Source organism: Erpetoichthys calabaricus, chromosome 5 (assembly GCF_900747795.2).
Source record: "Erpetoichthys calabaricus chromosome 5, fErpCal1.3, whole genome shotgun sequence".
NCBI lineage: Eukaryota > Metazoa > Chordata > Cladistia > Polypteriformes > Polypteridae > Erpetoichthys > Erpetoichthys calabaricus.
Window position 1 is genome coordinate 233,026,793 of NC_041398.2, and position 21,133 is coordinate 233,047,925.

Below are 21,133 nucleotides of genomic sequence, written 5' to 3' on the forward strand. Positions count from 1 at the left end.
AACTGATTAAAAGGGCAGGCTCAGTTATGGGACACGCTCTGGACCCCCCTGGAGGTCGTAGCACAGGATAGAATTAAAACAAAACTGAGTGCCATTATGAACAATGCTGCACATCCTCTCTGTGACACACCAAGCTTATTCAACAAATTATTCAGCAGAAGTGTGTCAAGAAACGCAATGAGATCTTCTTTATACCACCAGCAATACACCTGCATAATGCCTCACTGTGACACTGACAGATAAGTCAAAAGTTTTCTTTTCTTTCATTTTTAAATTTTCTTCCTTTTTAATCATTTATCTATCTATTTATGATTTTATTTATTTAAAGAGCTTCTGTAAACAGCTAAATTTCCCCCTAGGGACAAATAAAGTTCTATCTAAGTCATCCAGTGGTATGTTTACAACATCCCAAATATACTGTATGTTTTTTTACGAAAAGATTACTAAAAAAAAAAAAAAAACACAACATTTCTGAAAATTGCTCTTATGATGTGTGCAGGCATGAAATAACATAAGTCATGCCTCCTGTTATTATGGAGTACCTCAGGATTATTTAGTGGCAAGTCTATGAAACTCCATGAGTGAACTGACCTTCTGATTGTCGAAGCATCTTGGATATGAACAAGTATGAGGCACACTTTCTTCCTGATGTTTTCACTTGCTTTGTTTTTACTTTTAATCTTCATTTGTACTCCTCTCTCTGTGCACCTTTATTATTGATATCACGTGAAGTGCAATGTTAGCCAATGAATAAGCTGCTAAAGGGCTGGTCTCTTGATCAATTAATTCACATGGGATTGTGAGCCTTCAATTCAAATGTTTAGTCACTTTGAATTCACAACCATGTATACCGGAGGTGTTTATTTATGTGGGAAGTGACATCCTTCACACCTTCTATAACTCAGTGATGGCCAGTGTGAATTTCTACACTGTGTTGTGCTAGGCTGGCAACATCACTTCAAGAGAGGCCCACCGAATCAACAAGCTAATTAAAATGGCAAGCTCAGTTACCGGGTGCACTCTGGACCTCCTACAGTTAGTAGTAAAGGAGAGAACTAAATAAAACTGAGTGCCATTATGAACAATGCTGCACATCCTGCCTCTGACACTCCAACGCTGAGGACTTTCAGCCAATGAGTTGTTCAGCAGAAGCGTGTCAAGAAATGTGGCTGGGGGCTCCTTTATACCACCAGCAATACATCTGCATAATGCTTCACTGGAACTATGACAGCTAAGTCAGACCTTTTTTTTCTTTTGAATTTTTCTTCCTTTACAGTAATCCCTCGCTATATCGCGCTTCGCCTTTCGTGGCTTCACTCTATCGCGGATTTTATATGTAAGCATATTTAAATATATATCGCGGATTTTTTGCTGGTTCGCGGATTTCTGCGGACAATGGGTCTTTTAATTTCTGGTGCATGCTTCCTCAGTTGGTTTGCCCAGTTGATTTCATACAAGGGACGATATTGGCAGATGGCTGAGAAGCTACCCAACTTACTTTTCTCTCTCTCTCTCTTGCACTGACTTTCTCTGATCCTGACGTAGGGGGATTGAGCAGGGGGGCTGTTCGCACACCTAGATGATAAGGACGCTCGTCTAAAAATGCTGAAAGGTTATCTTCACGTTGCTCCCTTCTGTGCAGCTGCTTCGCATACTTAAAAGCTCGAAGGTCACGTATTGATTTTTGATTGTTTGTTTTTCTCTGCTCCTGACGGAGGGGGTGTGAGCTGCTGCCTTCAACAGCTTTGTGCCGAGGTGCTTCGCATACTTAAAAGCCAAACAGCCCTATTGATTTTTAACTGTTTGCTTTGTTCTCTCTCTCTCTCTCTCTGACGCGCACTCCTTTGAAGAGGAAGATATGTTTGCATTCTTTTAATTGTGAGACGGAACAGTCATCTCTGTCTTGTCATGGAGCACAGTTTAAACTTTTGAAAAAGAGACAAATGTTTGTTTGCAGTGTTTGAATAACGTTCCTGTCTCTCTACAACCTCCTGTGTTTCTGTGCAAATCTGTGACCCAAGCATGACAATATAAAAATAACCATATAAACATATGGTTTCTACTTCGCGGATTTTCACCTTTTGCGGGGGGTTCTGGAACGCAACCCCCGCGATGGAGGAGGGATTACTGTATAGTCATTCTAGTGTGCTATTCAGATCAAAGTTTGTATATATTTAATTATTTACTTACTTATTTGCCTAGCTACTATGTATTTATTTATTTAAAGAGTTTCTGTAAAAAGACAAATCCTCCCCGGGGGACAAATAAAGTTCTATATATCTATCTAAAAATATGTGAGGCATTTTGGGCAAATGACTGTAAAACCAACATTGTGAGTAATGAGCATACAATTGAATAAACTGACATGTGAATTATACAACACCAGTAATGTGAGATTTTATTCATGGATGTTTTTGATATTGCTTAATGTTGTCCAGTGCCGATCATAATAGATGGCTTTTCTATCAGAAACTTTGTTATGTTCGTTCTGCATGAAAACATGAGGTTAAAAAAAATCTGGTATCACTATGAATGATATGAAGTAAATTACAAATAAAAATGATTATGTTTGGGTGGAGTATTCCTCAGGGAATAGTTAGCTGTACATTTAAAATTAATCCCCTTTCACTAACTTTTTCAAAAATAATTTAACAAATAAATAATTTTTCAGCTCTGACCACACAGTACTAAATTTAACAAATTTACTGTATTTTATGAAGTGAACTACTTATAGACTTTGAGGACTTACAGCATGCAATAGATTCGGCTAAAGGCATAAAGATTTGTTTAATAGGTCTTACGTGGTTGTACTTCCGCATGTGCTGCCAATTCTAGCAGAGAACACTTTACTTATCATCAGCTGAGGAGGAGAGCTAAAAAGGAGAGAAAAATTGAAAGATAATCATATATATATATACACAAGAGACAGCAAACTGCATAAATTAAGGCTCTGTCACATTACACGACTTTTCCAGAGACATTCAGTTGTAGCCTTCATTTACAATTTTAGTGACTCGGGGACAGTAGGAAGTACACTCCTGTGATATGCCCAGTGGACTCACTCCAACTAGTCCATGACTCGTCCTGACAAAATCAAATAGGTGCATGAGACCTTACAACCAATGAACACACATCCACGAGTACAATGTATGTAACTCAGCAATGACAAATAAGGAAAGCGGTTTGTTTTGGACCTCAAACAGAAGAGAAGCTTGTCTATCTGAAGTTTTGCGTTTTATGTACCAGAGCAGAATGGAAAAAAGAAAACACAAAAATAGGCCAAGGTACCCACCAGAACTGTTAGCCCTTCAAACAGCACCAGTTCCTTCAGGCAGCACATTTCTGGTCAGCACTTAGTCTCTAAATGTGACATTACCAGCAATTTCCAGTCATTTAAACATTGCCTGGCAACTGCAGTCGACAAAGTCGGGCATTCTCAATGACTATAACTCATACAGTGTGACATCAGCTTTAGATTTATGGATTCCTTTCAGCTGAGGTTTTTGTTTTTTGACAATCTTTCCAAATCTTTCTCAGAAACTTCAGCCTAAGCACGTTTCAAAAGTATGTATGGCCTATACAGCTATTCTCAGTTTAAAGCCACTGTTATCTAGCAATTCAATGCTTCCACCCGATGTACTTATTAAGTTTATTTTAATTTATTTATCTGTCTATTGATTCACTGTATTATCTGTCCTGTGAGTTTGTATTCTTGTTTTTATGTTTCTGCTCATGTATGCATTTGAATTTCCCCATAGGATTAATAAAGTTTAATACCATTCATTTTTATGAAGGAAGTATCAGAAGGACTGACACTGTGTCTACCGTCGCTTGCTGTTTTGTGCTCAGTGTTGCAGGGACAGGCTCCAGCTTCACACAATAAGGTAAGCAGCTGTTGTTCATTCATAAACATAATGCTCAAATGTCTGGCACCCCACCTTCCGATAAAGTGAAACCAACACCGAGTATTTTTAAAATTCCAATTAAACCTTTTAAATGGAAATGGCACAGTCATAGAAATCTAACATCAAGTATGGTAACATAATTTATTCTGTAACATAGTGTGCATCCAGCTGTAGAAGATTCCAGAAGTATCCTCAATGCATATGCAAAGATCCCAACTCTTCCTCGAATTAAGATCAATGTATGTGCTGTGTTTCAGCCAGGTGGCTAGGGATCAAAAGCTGTTTTTATGCTAATTATGTTCGCATTGTATGTTAACAGTACTGATTATTGGGTTTCTTTATATCCATGTGTATTCTGTTGTGTTCCGTGTGTGTTGTGTTGTGTTGGTCCCCCAAAAGGTGAGGCCATCTGCCCATCAACGTCAAGCGGCTGCCTTGAAACCTATAAAGTTTGTGTGTGGTCGTGAACAGATGCAAAAGTTTGGCAAACTTTTTGGTCGTAAACCGATTTGTACGTATTACGAGACGTTCGTGAACCAAGGTTCCACTGTATTATTTTCTTATCATTTCTCAACTTGTACTCTAGTAAATGAAAAGAAAAAAAGAAACCTACTTACCGAATATAATGGATCTTTAATGTGGAGCCTCTGTACCTCATTGCCACTGACCCGAACATCATTTCACCCAGCATGTTGACATCAGAAGCAGGCCGAGTATACTGAATCAAAGCAAAACATCTTGTGAACACAGTTCTACAGTAGTGCAACACAAGCACAGCAGGGACCAAAGTTTGTTTTTACCTGATATCTTGGCACCTGTTCAGCTTCACTAGCCGTCCGGGGCATGGAGGCGCCCTGCATGGTGATGGTGCAGGCTCCGCTCCTGTTGGTCTGACAGCATTTTGCATATATTTTTGTCTGCAAATCTTCTGCATTTCTCTGAATACAACAAAAAACAAACAAGATGTTTATCTTTCACTGAAAGGAATTTCTTGAGAAGTTCTTCTTTTTCTTGGCAAGATGTACAGAACCTATAAGTATTCATTTTCACCCCTTGGAAGTTTTCACATTTCATTGTCACACAACATAAAATCACACTAGATGTAATTTGGCTTTTTTGACACTAATCAACAAGAAAAGACTTTAATGTCAAACTGAAAAGAGATCTCTGCAAAATGATCTAAATTAATCATTATTATCAAACACAAAATGATTTATGACACCCCTAAATCAACATTGGTGCAGCCAAATGCTTTTAGAATTCACATAATTAGTTCAATGGAAATGATCTCTCAGGGGTTTTAATTGATTATAGTATAAATGCGCCTGAATCTGGAAAGTCCAGCTCTTGGTGAGTCAGTATGCTAGCCTAACCTACACAATGAAGACAAAAGAAAACTCTAAGCAACTCTGTGAAAAGGGGACTGAAAAGCTCAAGTCAGGGGATGAAGACAAGAAAATATCCGAGTCACTGAATACCCCTTAGAATCTAGTTAAATCAATTAGTTAAGTAACTGAAAGGGTATGGTACCACCGTAAATTTGCCTAAAGCAGAACATCCACAAAAATGGAACAAACAAGAAAGAGGACAACTAGTGATGGAGGCCACCAACAGACTTGTGAGAACTCTGAAGAAGTCACAAACTAGAGTCAGGGCTGTGGATTAAGTACACAAAACCCTCGACTCTACTCCTCCATTTATGGTACTGCCTACTCCAGCTTCTCAATTTATGGTACCTGTTGACTCCGACTTCACTTGTATAACTGTGTATGCGACAAAAAAATAATCTTGAATCAATTTAGAGTACAGCCGACTCTGACTCCTCAATTTATGGTACCGCCAACTCTGATGTAAAGCAGATCATTGATATTGGCCTATCAGACCATTTTCTTTTACTATTAAATATAGAAATATTGATAGAAAACATTCATGAGAAGCATATTGTTAAAAAAAACGCTTCTTTGATTCATCAACAGCTTTAAAATTTACAAACATTCTAAGCAATCAGTCCGTTTATAGTGATAACTACAATAGTGAGGATAATGTAAATAGTAAGGTGGAAAAATTTAATACTAAGGTGAGAGCTGCTGTTGACATAGTTGCACCTGATAGACAATTAAAAAATCTTCTAGCATTGTTATACCATGGAAGACCCAAAGTGTGTCTGATTTAAAGAGAACATGCCATAGAGCTGAGTGTAAATGGAGAAAAACTAAACTAATTATCCACTATGAAATATTAAAAGTTAAAATAACAGAATACAATAACACAGTCCGTCTTGAGAGGCGCTGCTATTTCTCTAAGATTATAAATAACAATGCTTGTAATCCCAGAGTCTTATTCTCTACGATTGATCGTCTGCTAAACCCAGGTAACTCAAAGGAATGCCTCCTAAGTACTTCCAGTGAAACTTGTGAGGCTATTGCTGTATTTTTCAATCAAAAAATTAATGATATTAGAAATAACATAGTATATCTCCCCAACACTGCGGATCCTCCTAAGCCTTAGTACTCCGTTATAAACAAATTAAATTCTTTCACCAGGATAGATTTACCTGATTTACATAAAATAATTTCTCAACTGAGACCCTCCACCTGCGTCCTTGAACCAATACCAACAAGTTTATTCAAAGAAGTATCGGGTGTGGAAATTGATAGTATTCTTGACAAAGTAAACTCTTAATTAGATATGGGGGTCTTCCCAGACTGTCTTAAGACTGCTGTAGTTAAACCCCTACTCAAGAAAAATAATCTTGACTCCTCTGCTTTTGAAAATTTTAGACCCATCTCTAACCTACCTTTAAGTAAAATTCTAGAGAAGGCAGCCATTATGCAGCTAAATGACCACCTCAATAAACATGCTATTCTTGATAAATTTCAGTCAGGTTTTAGAACAAATCACAGCACAGAAACTGCACTCGTTAAAGTAGTAAATGACTTGCGGGTAAATGCAGACAGAGGCCATTTATCTGTTCTCATCCTCTTAGATTTGAGTGCCGCATTTGACACCATTGATCACAATATTCTTAGAAATCACATTAGTCAATGGGTGGGCCTCTCTGGCAGTGTCTTAAATTGGTTTGAGTCCTACCTGGCAGGGAGAAAATTCTTTGTTAGTTGTGGTAATTACAACTCAAAGACGCATGATATTCTATATGGTGTTCCACAAGGCTCTATCCTGGGTCCGCTGCTCCTTTTGATTTACATGCTTCCATTAGGTCAGATTATCTCGGGGCACAAAGTGAGCTACCACAGCTATGCTGATGACACACAGCTGTATTCATCAATAGCGCCTGACGACCCCGACTCTGTTGTTTCACTAACAATGTCTTACTTGTGTTTCTAAATGGATGAATAGTAAAGCTAAATAAAGAAAAAACAGAAATTTTAGTGATTGGCAATAATGGATATAATGAGGTTATTAGAAATAAACTTGATGCATTAGGATTAAAAGTCAAGATGGAGGTAAAGAATTTAGGGGTAACTGTTGACTGTAACCTGAATTTTAAATTGCATATTAATCAGATCACTAGGACAGCATTTTTTTCACTTAAGAAACATAGCAAAAGTTAGACCTCTTATATCATTGAAAGATGCTGAAAAATTAGTTCACGCTTTTGTTTTCAGTAAACTAGATTACTGTAACGCACTCCTCTCAGGACTACCCAAAAAAGACAAATTGTTTGCAACTAGTGCAGAATGCAGCTGCTAGAATCCTTACCAGGAAAAGAAAATCCGAGCACATCTCTCCAGTTTTGATGTCACTACATGGGTTACCTGTGTCATTCAGAATTGACTTTAAAAGACTGCTTATGGTTTACAAAGCCTTAAATAATCTCGCTCCATTTTATATATCGGAATGTCTGACATCTTATATTCCAAATCGTAACCTTAGATCCGCAAATGAGTGTCTGCTTTGAATTCTAAGAGCTAAACTTAAAAGAAGTGGTGAGGCGGCCTTCTACTGTTATGCACCTAAAATCTGGAATAGCCTGCCAATAGGAATTCGCCAGGCTAATACAGTGGAGCACTTTAAAAAACTGCTGAAAACACATCATTTTAACATGGCCTTCTCATAACTATATTTTAGTTTAATCCTGATGCTCTGTATATTCAATTAATTAAAATAACTATTCATGGTGGCTCTACTCTCTCTTCTGTTTCTTTCCCCGGTTTTCTGTGGTGGCGACCTGCACCACCACCACCACCTAATCAAAGCACCATGATGTTCCTACACTGATGGATTAAAAGCCAGAAGTCTACATGACCATCATCATCAAGTCCTTCCATGAGAACCCTAAATACAAACAGGACTGTTTAATTTATGTTAGGTAGAATGTCCAGAGGGGGCTGGGTGGTCTCATGGTCTCGGTACCCCTGCAGATTTTATTTTTTCTCTCCAGCCGTCTGGAGTTTTTTTGTTTTTTCTGTCCTCCCTGGCCATCGGACCTTACTCTTATTCTGTGTTAATTAGTGTTGTCTTATTCTAATTCTTACTTTGTCTTTTATTTCTCTTTTCTTCATCATGTAAAGCACTTTGAGCTACATTATTTGTATGAAAATGTGCTATATAAATAAATGATGTTGTTGTTGTTGTTGACTTCACTTGTATAACTGTAAATATGACAAAAAGAATTTTGAATTCATTTATAGTACCACAAACTCTGTCTCTGACTCCTCTTTTTGCAATTAGACCAATACATTTACTACATTGACTGGAAAGTAAGCAATATACAAGGCAGTCGCAATGTGAATCATCAGGCTACTTTTTAGGACCCGAATGTGGTAAAAGTTTGGGTTTAAAGGCTGTAGCGATGCTGTTGTGGCTTTTATATAATATTTATTAAAAAAAGTTACAAACACTGAGTAACATTACACAAAAGACAAAACTTACAAGATTAAACAGAGACTATTGTTACAAAAATGCTAGAAAAAACAACAGTTAGTAATTAAGTTAGCATTTGTGAAGTTGGAAATTTTAACGCACTACAGTTTACATTTAGTCAGAGCCAGATTTGCTACATTTTTACCAACTCTGACTCCAATTAACCAATAATTGCTACCGACTCCACAGCCCTGGGTTCACTGGCTAAGACTGGAGAGACTGTGCATACAAGAATGGCTGCCCGAATGCTTCACTAGTCACAGCTTTACAGGAATGTGGCTAACAACGAAATTTAATATCAGTCGGAGTTTGCCACAAGGCACATGGAAGACTCTGAAGTCTGAAAGAGACCAAAATTGACTTTTTGGCCATTAGACTAAAGACCATGTTTGTCATAAGTTAAACACTACAGAGTATCAAAACACACCATCCCCAACCATGAAGCATGGTGGTGGCAGCATCATGCAGTAGAGATGTTTCTCTACAAAAGGCCTCTGGAATGGCGTGTCAGGGTAGAAGGGAAAATGATCTAAGCCTAAAGTCTTAGCTATCGCAGCAATGGCTTAAAAACAACAATGTTAATGTCCTGGAGTGGCTGAGTCAGTGTCCATATCCAAATCCAATTGGGAATTTGTTGTTGGACTTAAAAACAGGCTGTTCATTCATGATCCCCATGCCACCTGACAGAAATTGTTTTGTAAAGAAGAATGGAGGAGAAAACATTTGCAGACAGAGAGAGAGATCTGTGCAGACTCAAGATTGTCATGGTTGCAAAAGGGGCATCTGCTAAATACTGACTTAAAGAGGATGAATACTTATGCTCTCAAAATATTTTGTGTTTTAGATTTGTAATTCATTTAAACCACTTTGCACAGGTCAGTTTTCACTCTGACATTAAAGAGTCTTTCTTCTGTTAATCAATATAAAAAAGCCAAATTAAAGTCTTCAATGTTGCTTCAGTGTTGTACAGCAATACAATTTACAGCTTCCAAAGGGGGGAGAGAATATTTTTTTTTCATAAACACAGTATATTACTGCATTACTGTTTGAATTTTTTTTTTTTTTAGAAATATTTAGTTGTGTTCCCATCCATCTATTTTGTGAACCCTTGACACTCACAAATCAAATCAAATGAAGTACAATCTGGCTGCATCAGGAAATCAGTACTAGTCGGGCTATCTGTGCTCTGCAGGCCAGGGCACACTCACATACACCTCCGTGTTCACGTACATCTACATCTTTAATTAGAGAGGTGTTTACTTCTGGCATGAATCAGGGGAAAAAACTGGAAGATGAATGGGATAACACGTCAATCCTGCACAAACAATGATCAGTCCGTAAGGCAGTGAGACAGAAGAGCTAACTAATGTGATGCAGTGCAGCACAGTGCGTGAGTTTAAAACAGTCAAAAGATTCATAATCTCATTTGAAAATGTCAGGTAAAATGATAAACTGTGGTAACAAGGTTTTTAATCTTATCTCTCTATTATAAAAAAAAAAACAAAAAAAACAAAAAAACAAAATCGATACAAGACTTTTTTCCTGCAACGAGATGTGATCTTTGGAAGAGAGACAGAGAGACACTTTCACGTCCCGCAAGACGGACAAGTCACGTCATACTTACAACCTTTAGAAGCAAGTCTCATGATACACATGCACAGCAGGTTAGAGATAATGGAAGTAATAAAATTCGAAAGTCTCAAACAACAAGTGCGCAAACAAACAGAAATTATTACTCAGTGAAATAACGGAACAGCGAAAAGTGTTTGAGGATGTCTGGGGGACAAGAGTGACAAGGCAGCGAGACAAAAGGACAGCTGCTGTACAGACTTTTAAATGTTTGAAGCGCCACAAGAAATGCAGATCACGCCGCATGGTAGCAGCAGAAGCAATCCAGCAGCTGATCGAGCAAAAAGGAGGTTTAAAAAACATAAAACTTTTTGTTTCCCAATGTATCACCGTTTAAGAGGGGTTACAGAGCAGCGGCCGCGTCTCCTTGGGGTGTATTCAGCCTAACCCTTCACAACGGCGCGTAACAGTGGAGGGGGTAAGGGCTTGGTGAGTGAAGCCCCCTAGTAATAACAATATTTTCAACTGGAACATGAAGCTTAAATATTTTACTACTCGATTAATATAAACCAACACACTTAAAAATAATCTGAAGTTCTACTGAAAATGAATACGGCTTTGACGGCTCCTGGCTGGCCGTTCTTAAAATATATTTGGGTTTAGATCATTATTTCAACAACTTGGCATCAATCTGCAAGAAGAGAAGCCAAGCAGCTTAATGGAAGACTTGTTTTGGGTAATTTAATAGCATTTGTACTGCTCAAATAGCTTTCTGGCAGCTACATCAAGTCACCGCACCAATATTCATTTTTGAGTTTCTTGCATAATGTTGAGTAATTGTGGGCATTGTTGCCTTGTAGCTACGGTAATAGGGCATGCCAAAGCTCACAATATAAACATACAGAAAATATTTCTTTTCTGACAACTATATTAATACTAAATAAATACAGGAAAATAAATTACGCATACACATATTTTTAAAGCAGCTTAAATCTAACTCATGGCCACAAGGATCAGAGCCTATACTGACAGCACAGCTTTGTTACGTTCTAAATATCTATTTTTTATTATGTGCGGATAGTTCTTACTTATATGTCTCCCACAGACTACAGTGTTTCCTGCACATACAAAATTTAGCAGTGGGTCACCGCTCCTGCTACAAAATTATATCAATAACTAGCTGTGCTACCCATCTAACTTGGATTGAAATCTAAGTAATCAACGCAGACCTCAATGTTAATATCTGCAGTGCACCATGTAATATATGTTATATGCCACTTGGTATGGGATTTGTGAAAAGAGTGTTAATGTTTGTGATGCACCGTCTTTTGGACTGATAATTGCAATGCATTTTATTACTAAAAAGGTTTGTTATGAACCATCTGTTGGAATGACAAATGCTATGCATGGCTGTTAAATTCTATTTTCTATGGGATTTGTAAAAACAGTGTTCATTCAGGTTTGTAATGTTTGTGTCATCTATCAGGATGACAAATGCAATGCATTTTATTACTAAAAATGTTTGTGATGCCCCATATATTGGAACAACAGAGGCACAGCACCTGAACGGATACACAGATACACAAAGCAATCAACGCAGACCTCAGTGTTAAAGTTTGCAGTGCACCATGGAATGTATATGTGTCTGTTATATGCCATTTGGCATGGGTTTTGTATGAGTAGTGTTAATGTGTGTGATGTGCCATCTGTTAGAATGACAAATGCAATGCATGCCTGTTAAATGCCCTTTTGTATGGGAGTTGTAAAAGCAGTGTTCATGTTTCTAATGTTTGTGTCATCTATTGGAATGACAAAGGCTATGTATTTTATTACTAAAAATGTTTGTGGTGCACCCTCTTTTGGAATGACAGAGTCATTGCAACTGGACAGACACTTATCCTTTTATTAAGCTGGATGAAAATCCATAATCATTTCTCTCACCGAACTTAATGCTTTTTTTTAATTTATACAAAATTCATGTGAAAACGTTTCATTTAATTCATTGTTAAGACTTTCTGTATTGTCATGTTTTAAAAGGTAGTGCTCAATGATTACATTGAGTGTTTTTTTAGTCAGTCACATAAAATAAATGTAAGGCCACACACTATTTAAATGCATTTATTATCCAGATATTCTCTTGTGCGCTATATGATTACATAGATACCAACCTGATAAGAATTCCTTGAAATTCTTCTGCACTGGTAATCTGGTCAAGCTATTTATTCATTATTGGGCTGACTCAAAACAATGATTTGTTCAGCTAAATATCTGAATAGCTGAATGTGCTTTGAACAACGAGGGAATAATGAAGTATCCTCCACACAACCTGTATACTCAATGCATCTTGTAGCTTCCAAACCAGCCTTCTCCATTTTAGAATCACGGCAGCGCCAGCAGTAAACAGGGTAGCCTAATGACAGCTTTTATGAATTTTCACTGTTGAACTACAACTGTACAACAAGCGACTGTTTTATTTACAAATATATAAATACCAGTAACGGCGCACTGCACGATAATGTGCAGTGAATACACTTGACTTGAGCATTCATAGTATTTACCCTCTTTCTCTGTACGCTTAGCATTCGTTTGCTCAGAGGTTGATGTGCTTGCTGCTTCCTAAGCAGCTCTTCTTTACTCTAACTTAGCGGCCCGCTGCTTCTCTTTCGTCTGCATCTTTTCGCGTTAAAACTAATTAAGTTAGTTTTTGTGTTGCAATTACTTAGTACATTTTCTTTAACCGTTCACTTAATCTGGCACTTAAGTCTTCAATCTGCCTCAAGAATGATTAGCAAAGGTGGTAGGGAATGAGAACGGCGCCCATACGCATGTGCCGCCCTACTGCAAACTGCCGAGAGGTGATTCTACAATAAAATAAAAATTAAAAGATTAATTAAATCATCACCCTGAAAGTGGATAGTAGACGTCACGTAGTATATGTGTACCGTATTTCAAGTCAATAGGTGAAACGGTTTGCGAGCTACAGGTGATTTAAAATCCTGGACAGACAAAGGAACAGCCACAGTAGCGTATTATAGAAGAAGAAAATCCAGTAGTTGCTTTAGGCCCGAGTAGGCCAAAACCAGCTGGTGTAGAACTGGGGCACTGTGCCTGATATAGGCCATTTGTGAATGTTTTCGGAGGCCTTTGCCCTCATAGATGTGTACTTGAATCATAAAAACAACATTTTCTTTTTTTTAAATTATCCAGAATAGTACTATGGAATAAAGTATTCATTGAAAACCATTAAACAACTCATTTAAAAATATTTATGAATTAACCACTGATGATAAAATGGACAGTGACATTGTCTGGGGGGACCTTCCCCCTTTACCCCAAAAAGCCGTGCCCCACTGCCATATCAGTTTTCTTTGGAAACAACTGAACTAGTTATTGAACCTAATTCAGTCGCTTTGAAGAAAAGTGTACAGCAAACAAAATAAAATGTGCGGGCATATTGGTGATACCTGCACATCTCAGAAAATAGCTTGTCAATTCTTCTTTTATGTGTATTTGATTTGCTTCAGTAATGTACAAAGTTTATACACAAATAATAAGTGATACTAAAGTACAGGTATTGTTCGAGTGCCCAAGAAAACAAAGAAATTAGAATCTGAAGTGATACCATATGGAGTGGTGAAAATAAAATGAATTAAACAGCGAAAGAATCCTGGAGGTTTGTGAACTGTGTTTAATGACATTTCCTAAATCTGATTTATGTGCAAAAATTAAATAAAAAAATATATGAGTTAGTTCATCAAATATTGTACATGTTTATTGGTGCGAAGAGATCTCATGCGTGCTACGAACAATTAACAGAACATTTTCCTCATGCTTTATTTCACACTGTAGATTTAATCAGGCACCAGAGAACTGAGCAGAACAAAGGTCAAGTTTTATATTTAGCTTTTAGCCAATTTCTGTTTGTGTAACGCTGCAGCCATGTACATATAATAAAGTGCTGACCGTTTATCTAAAGGCACAATGTGACTGCTGTTAAGGGTCATAAATGGTGCAACAAAAGAGTCATGTGGATCAGGCGCACCACTGCAGACTCTTGGACCTTCTTACCTTGTCTGTTTGCAGTCAGGACGTTCAGCTGCCAGTAAACTGACATTTAATGGTCACATATTACTGTGAAGCTGCCTTTCGCTATTGCATATCTAAATCTCTTCTCAGATTACTACTCACCACTCACCGTGTTAATCTGGTGATGTGCTTTTGTTAACAACAAAGACTCGGATACACTTCTTCAAATTCTAATTTCATCATTGTTGTGTTGTGAAATTTTGCATATAAGTTGATAAATATTTTGTATGTCTTTATTTGCGGGCGGCACGGTGGTGCAGTGGTGGCGCTGCTGCCTCGCAGTTAGGAGACCCGGGTTCGCTTCCCGGGTCCTCCCTGCGTGGAGTTTGCATGTTCTCCCCGTGTCTGCGTGGGTTTCCTCCGGGCGCTCCGGTTTCCTCCCACAGTCCAAAGACATGCAGGTTAGGTGGATTGGCGATTCTAAATTGGCCCTAGTGTGTGCTTGGTGTGTGGGTGTGTTTGTGTGTGTCCTGCGGTAGATTGGCACCCTGCCCAGGATTGGTTCCCTGCCCTGTGTTGGCTGGGATTGGCTCCAGCAGACCCCCGTGACCCTGTGTTCGGATTCAGCGGGTTGGAAAATGGATGGATGGATGGATGTCTTTATTTGCAGACAAAGCAATATAATATTAGTGTTACATTATAGATAATAACAGCAATGATTTGATGGTTTAAGAACCCCTTCCCCCCTTTTTGGAATGAGTCTCTTTGTAATTTTACGACAGGGTTGGGGGAAGCGCCTCAAACAAGTTTGGCCAATATATCTCTGCTGAAGTCTCTCAGTCAACCCCCTCAGGAAAGCCAGGCTGCCTAACTGCCAAGCTTTACCTTAACACATGGTTTGGAGGGCAGGTGTGAAGGTATTCTGTCCCAACCGGTCTGAAGTATGGCTGTTTGGAATTGGCTTGTATCAGAAGCCTTTAAGTACCATGATGCCCTATTGGCTGTAGGGGTTGGACAGAAAACCTAAAAAATTTGTGTGCTTTACCTCACCCTCTCTCTCTTACCAAACTGATTAAAGACCATCTCACACATCATGAACTGGAAAGGACAACACAATGAAGAGCACAGCTCGGCAGCCATATTGAGACAGGCATGCGGTCCGTTCTGAAGAAAGCTGACCATAAATGATGCCTTAACTAGAGACATTTTAAGTAACTAACAAGTCTGTGTGCCGCCTGAAACTACACATCACCATTTATCAGGTTGTATAGTTGCCAATATTCAAATGTACTTTGCATATTATTATTATTTATGAATATTATCAATACTACATTTGTTTAAATTGTAACTTAACTCCTGCTTGTCTTTTACTACACCTAATTGCTGGAGGTTATACATGTAGAAGGGAAGGTGGGGAGAAGTTATATAGTACAATACCTTATAAACAGTGGTAAGTCTGGGAGATCTGAGGCATTCTGACAAAGGCTACATAATACAAAAGGGGAAAGTAGAGTAATACAGTGCATCCAGAAAGTATTCACAGCGCATCACTTTTTCCACATTTTGTTATGTTACAGCCTTATTCCAAAATGGATTAAATTCATTTTTTTCCTCAGAATTCTGCACACAACACCCCATAATGACAATGTGAAAAAAGTTTGAGGTTTTTGCAAATTTATTAAAAACAAAGTGTGCCAAGAAAATACCCCCCACACCATTACACCACCAACAGCCTGAACCACTGATAAAAAGGCAGGATGGATCCAAGCTTTCATGTTGTTGATGCCAAATTCTGATCCGACCATCCAAAATGTTGCATCAGAAATCAAGACTCATCAGACCATGGTGTGTTTTTCCAAACTTCTATTGTCCAATTTTGTAGAGCCCGTGCAAACTGTAGCCTTAGGTACAGGAGTGGGACCCACCGTGGTCTCCTGCTGCTGCACCTCATATACTTCAAGGTTTGACATGTTGTGTGCTCATAGATGCTCTTCTGCATACCTCAGTTGTAACGAGTGCTTATTTTTGTTACGGTTGTCTTTCTATCAGTTCCAACCAGTCTGGCCATTCTCCTCTGACCTCCGGCATCAACAAGGCATTTTCACCCAGAGAACTGCCAATCACTGGATATTCTCCCTTTTTCGGACCACTCTCTATAAACCCTAGAGATGGTTATGTGTGAAAATCCTAGCAGATCAGAAGCTGCTGACATACTCAGACCAGCCCATCTGGCACCAATAACTAAATATGTAAAGTTTAAAGTCACTTAAATCCACTTTCTTCCTCATTCGGATGTTCAGTTTCAGTTGGTTGGCTTGACACGTCTACAGACCTAAATGTATTGAGTTGCTGCACTGCGACTGGCTGATTAGATATTTGTGTTAACAAGCAGTTGAACTGGTGTTCCTAATAAAGTGGCCAGTCAGTGTATAACTTGAGGATAACCTGTCTTGAGTTGCGCTCCACACATTTTTGGTGCTATAAGTGGTCTGTCCAGAAAATTTCCAGCCATGTACTATGAAAAATTGATAACATTTATTGAAGAAGACACAAGAAACACTATACATAGGACAATGACGCCTCAGTCCCCTTTTGAAGTAGGCACCTTGGGACCTCACACAGTTCTCCCAGCATCTCTTCCACCGTTCAAACACTCTCTGCAAAATCCTTTGTTGGAATCTCCATCAGCCGTCTTGTTGTATTTTCCTGAATCTCATTGACAGTCTGAAATATCTTTCCTTTCAAAGGTGACTTTAGTTTTGGGAAAAGCCAGAAGTCACAGGGTGCCAAATCTGGGCTGTAGGGGGGTCGAGTCACATGGGTGATTTGATGTTTCCCCAATAACATCCTTCTGCTGATACCAGCATAGGAAAGACATCCCCACCCATAATTACAACAGCGCAAGTGAGCAGAGAGCTGAGGAGACTTCGTGCCAGCAAAGCAGCGGGTCCAGATGGAGTATCGCCACGACTGCTGAAGGTCTGTGCATCGGAGCTGGGGGGTCCTCTACAGCGCATCTTCAACCTGAGCCTGGAACAGGGGAGAGTCCCGAGGCTTTGGAAAACATCTTGTATCACCCCAGTCCCAAAGGTATCACGTCCTAGTGAGCTGAATGACTTACGGCCTGTTGCTCTGACATCACATGTGATGAAGACCATGGAGAGGCTGCTGCTTCACCACCTTAGGCCACAGGTTCAACACGCCCTTGACCCTCTGCAGTTTGCATATCAGGAGAAGGTGGGAGCGGAAGATGCCATCATCTATATGCTACACCGATCCCTCTCTCACTTGGACAGAGGCAGTGGTGCTGTAAGAATTATGTTTCTAGACTTTTCTAGCGCCTTCAACACAATCCAACCTCTGCTCCTTAGGGACAAGCTGACGGAGATGGGATTAGATTCATACCTAGTGGCATGGATCGTGGACTATCTTAAAGACAGACCTCAGTATGTGCGTCTTGGGAACTGCACGTCTGACATTGTGGTCAGCAACACAGGAGCACCACAAGGGACTGTACTTTCTCCGGTCCTGTTCAGCCTATATACATCGGACTTCCAATACAACTCGGAGTCCTGCCATGTGCAAAAGTTCGCTGATGACACTGCTATCGTGGGCTGTATCAGGAATGGGCTGGAGGAGGAGTATAGGGACCTAATCAATGACTTTGTTAAATGGTGCGACTCAAACCACCTACACCTGAACACCAGCAAAACCAAGAAGCTGGTGGTGGATTTTAGGAGGCCCAGACCCCTCATAGACCCAGTGATCATCAAAGGTGACTGTGTGCAGATGGTGCAGACCTATAAATATCTGGGAGTGCAGCTGGATGATAAATTAGACTGGACTGCCAATACTGATGCGCTGTGCAAGAAAGGACAAAGCCGGTTATACTTCCTTAGAAGGCTGGCTTCCTTCAACATCTGCAATAAGATGCTGCAGATGTTCTATCAAACAGTTGTGGTGAGCGCCCTCTTCTACGCAGTGGTGTGCTGGGGAGGCAGCATTAAGAGGAAAGACGCCTCACGCCTGGACAAACTGGTGAGGAAGGCAGGCTCTATTGTTGGCATGGAGCTGGACAGTTTAACATCTGTGGCAGAGCGAAGGGCGCTCAGCAGGCTCCTATCAATTATGGAGAATCCACTGCATCCACTAAATAATGTCATCTCCAGACAGAAGAGCAGCTTCAGCGACAGACTGCTGTCACTGTCCTGCTCCACAGACAGATTGAGGAGATCGTTCCTCCCCCAAACTATGCGACTCTTTAATTTCACCCGGGGGGGTAAACGTTAATATTTAACATTATACATAGTTATTGTCTGTTTTTTCTCCTGTATTATTATCATTCTTTAATTTAATATTATTTATTGTATCAGTATGCTGCTGCTGAAGAATGTGAATTTCCCATTGGGATTAATAAAGTATCTATCTATCTATCTATCTATCTAATAGTGCCTTTCACATCTATCTATCTATCTATCTATCTATCTATCTATCTATCTATCTATCTATCTATCTATCTAACTGCTTCATCCCCAAAAGGCTTCTAAATCATCCAAATAGTTTCTGTGCACGAATGTTTAAGCTTAACACAAAATCTGATGCTCTACTCGCTCAGTCATTTTGAATGTGATGGCCACACGGTACACATGTCACTCAATGGAATCTAATGCGAGCATCGTTTTCTGCTTGTTGCGCTATGCGTCGATCATTTAAAAGCCTGTACAGCAGCTGTCATTTTGCCACTTCGTGTCACATCAAAGTGTCTTCCGAGAAGATCACGTCTCATTTCCCTCCCAAGATTTTTTTTTTTTTATAAATAATAGAGAGACATAAATGAAGGCTACTGCTTAAAAAAAAAAAAAAAAACTGCTGGAAAAATCGTGTAATTTAGTGATGCCTTTAAAAGTCAGTACAAATAGCTGCGCTACTGAATTCATACCAAACAGTTAAGTGCAATGTAAACAATATCAAATAGACACTGACTGCAAACTTTCAGGAAATAATTCTTACATACATTCCTCAGGGAACATGTGCCATGTTTTGAAGCAATAATAAATAAATATACCACATATGGAAGGACAGAGAAGACTGAACTATTCTGCTATTCTTTAATTAAATATGAAACACTGACAACAATGGAGCACATTAAAGAATGGTGGTATTAAACTCTGAGACCCGTTTACTCACAATAGCAGCTGGGCAGTCAGACTTGTCATGAGATTCTACCCATTTCAGATTATATACAGCATGTGATGTTTTGCAGCTTAAAAGGACAAAAAGGTTATCATAACACAAACACTTCTGATTCTTATTAGTAAAAATACCAGAACCGTAAGCCTCTGATTAGAAGGCCACATGGACCATGAATGCCTCAGAACAGTTGTTGAAACCAAATTAAAATAATGGACCTCACACTTTACTGTCTAAATCCACATTTATTTTCAGATGTGGACAACTTTGTTGGAACCTTTACAACTTGTTAAAAAAGTGCCATATGCCGAGTAAAGCAAAGCAAGTGTGAAAGTGTTGCTTACTCTACAAAGATATTTTAAAATAGACTGGACATATTTGTTGGTGGGTGGCGTGGTGGTGCAGTGGGTAGAGCTGCTGCCTTGCAGTTAGGAGACCCGGGTTCGCTTCCCAGGTCCTCCCTGCGTGGAATTTGCATGTTCTCCCCGTGTCTGCATGGGTATCCTCCTGGTGCTCCGGTTTCCTCCCACAGTCCAAAGACATGCTGGTTAGGTGCATTAGCGATTCTAAATTGGCCCTAGTGTGTGCTTGGTGTGTGGGTGTGTGTGTGCACCCTGCCCAGGGTTTGTTTCCTGCCTTGCGCCCTGTGTTGGGTGGGATTGGCTCCAGCAGACCTCCATGACCCTGTTGTTAGGATATAGCGGGTTGGAAAATGGATGGATGGATATTTATTGGTACCCCAAGAAAAGATCCTAATAACTGGATTTGAGTAATTTTTCAAACTTGTTGTTTTCTTTTGTTAGTGCTACACATATTCAGTCAAGCATACAATCAGTTATTCAGTCAATTTAAATGATACAAGTCGTTACTCTGCTGGTTGGCATTATGGTGTGTCCCACACTGAACATGGACCAGACAAAGCAAAGAAGAGAGTTGTCTGAGGAGGAAAAGAAAGAAAATTATAGACAAGCATGTTAAAGGCAAAGGCTGGAAGACCATCTCCAAGCAGCTTGATGTCCCTGTGACAATATTTGCAAACGTTAGTGAGAAGTTTAAGGTCCAATGGGGCAGTAACCATCCACCCTGAGAGGAAAATCGACCCCAGAATGTGAAGAAGTATAGTGAGAATGATAGACAAAAAGCCAAGAACAACTTCCAAAGAGATACAAGCTAAACTCCAAGATCAAGGTCCAGCAGTGTCAGATCGTAACATCCATTGCTCTTTGAGGGACAGTAGGCTCAGTGGAAGACCACCCAGAAGGACTCCACTGTTGAAAGGAAAACATAAAAAAGCCAGACTGGAATTTGCTAAAACGCATATTGAAAAGCCACAATGCTTCTGGGAGAAAGTCCTTTGGAGAAAACTGGAGCTTTTTGGTCACATCAGCTCAATGTCTATAGACAAAAAAATGAAGCTTTCAAAGAAAACAGCACTAACCATACTGTGGCACCACACCAACCATGAAACATGGAGGAGGCTCGCTTATGTTTTGGAACTGCATTGCTGCATCTGACACGAGGTGCATCGTGTCTGTGCAGGGAACTCCCAAGACATTTTG

The 21,133-nt window shown here is 39.4% G+C and overlaps 1 protein-coding gene across 4 annotated transcripts in view; it reads right to left on the reverse strand.

Moving 5' to 3' along the window:
* LOC114652314 (folliculin-interacting protein 2-like) overlaps positions 1-21,133 on the reverse strand; it is a 129,988-nt gene that overhangs the window by 58,800 nt on the left and 50,055 nt on the right. For all 4 annotated transcript variants that reach the window (XM_028802651.2, XM_028802653.2, XM_028802652.2 and 1 more), the window contains exons 3-5: positions 4,706-4,843; positions 4,523-4,623; positions 2,802-2,873 (exon numbers count right to left, since the gene is read on the reverse strand). In XM_028802651.2, coding sequence (XP_028658484.2) covers positions 2,802-2,873; positions 4,523-4,623; positions 4,706-4,843 — 311 coding nt within the window. The remainder of the gene's footprint in view (positions 1-2,801; positions 2,874-4,522; positions 4,624-4,705; positions 4,844-21,133) is intronic.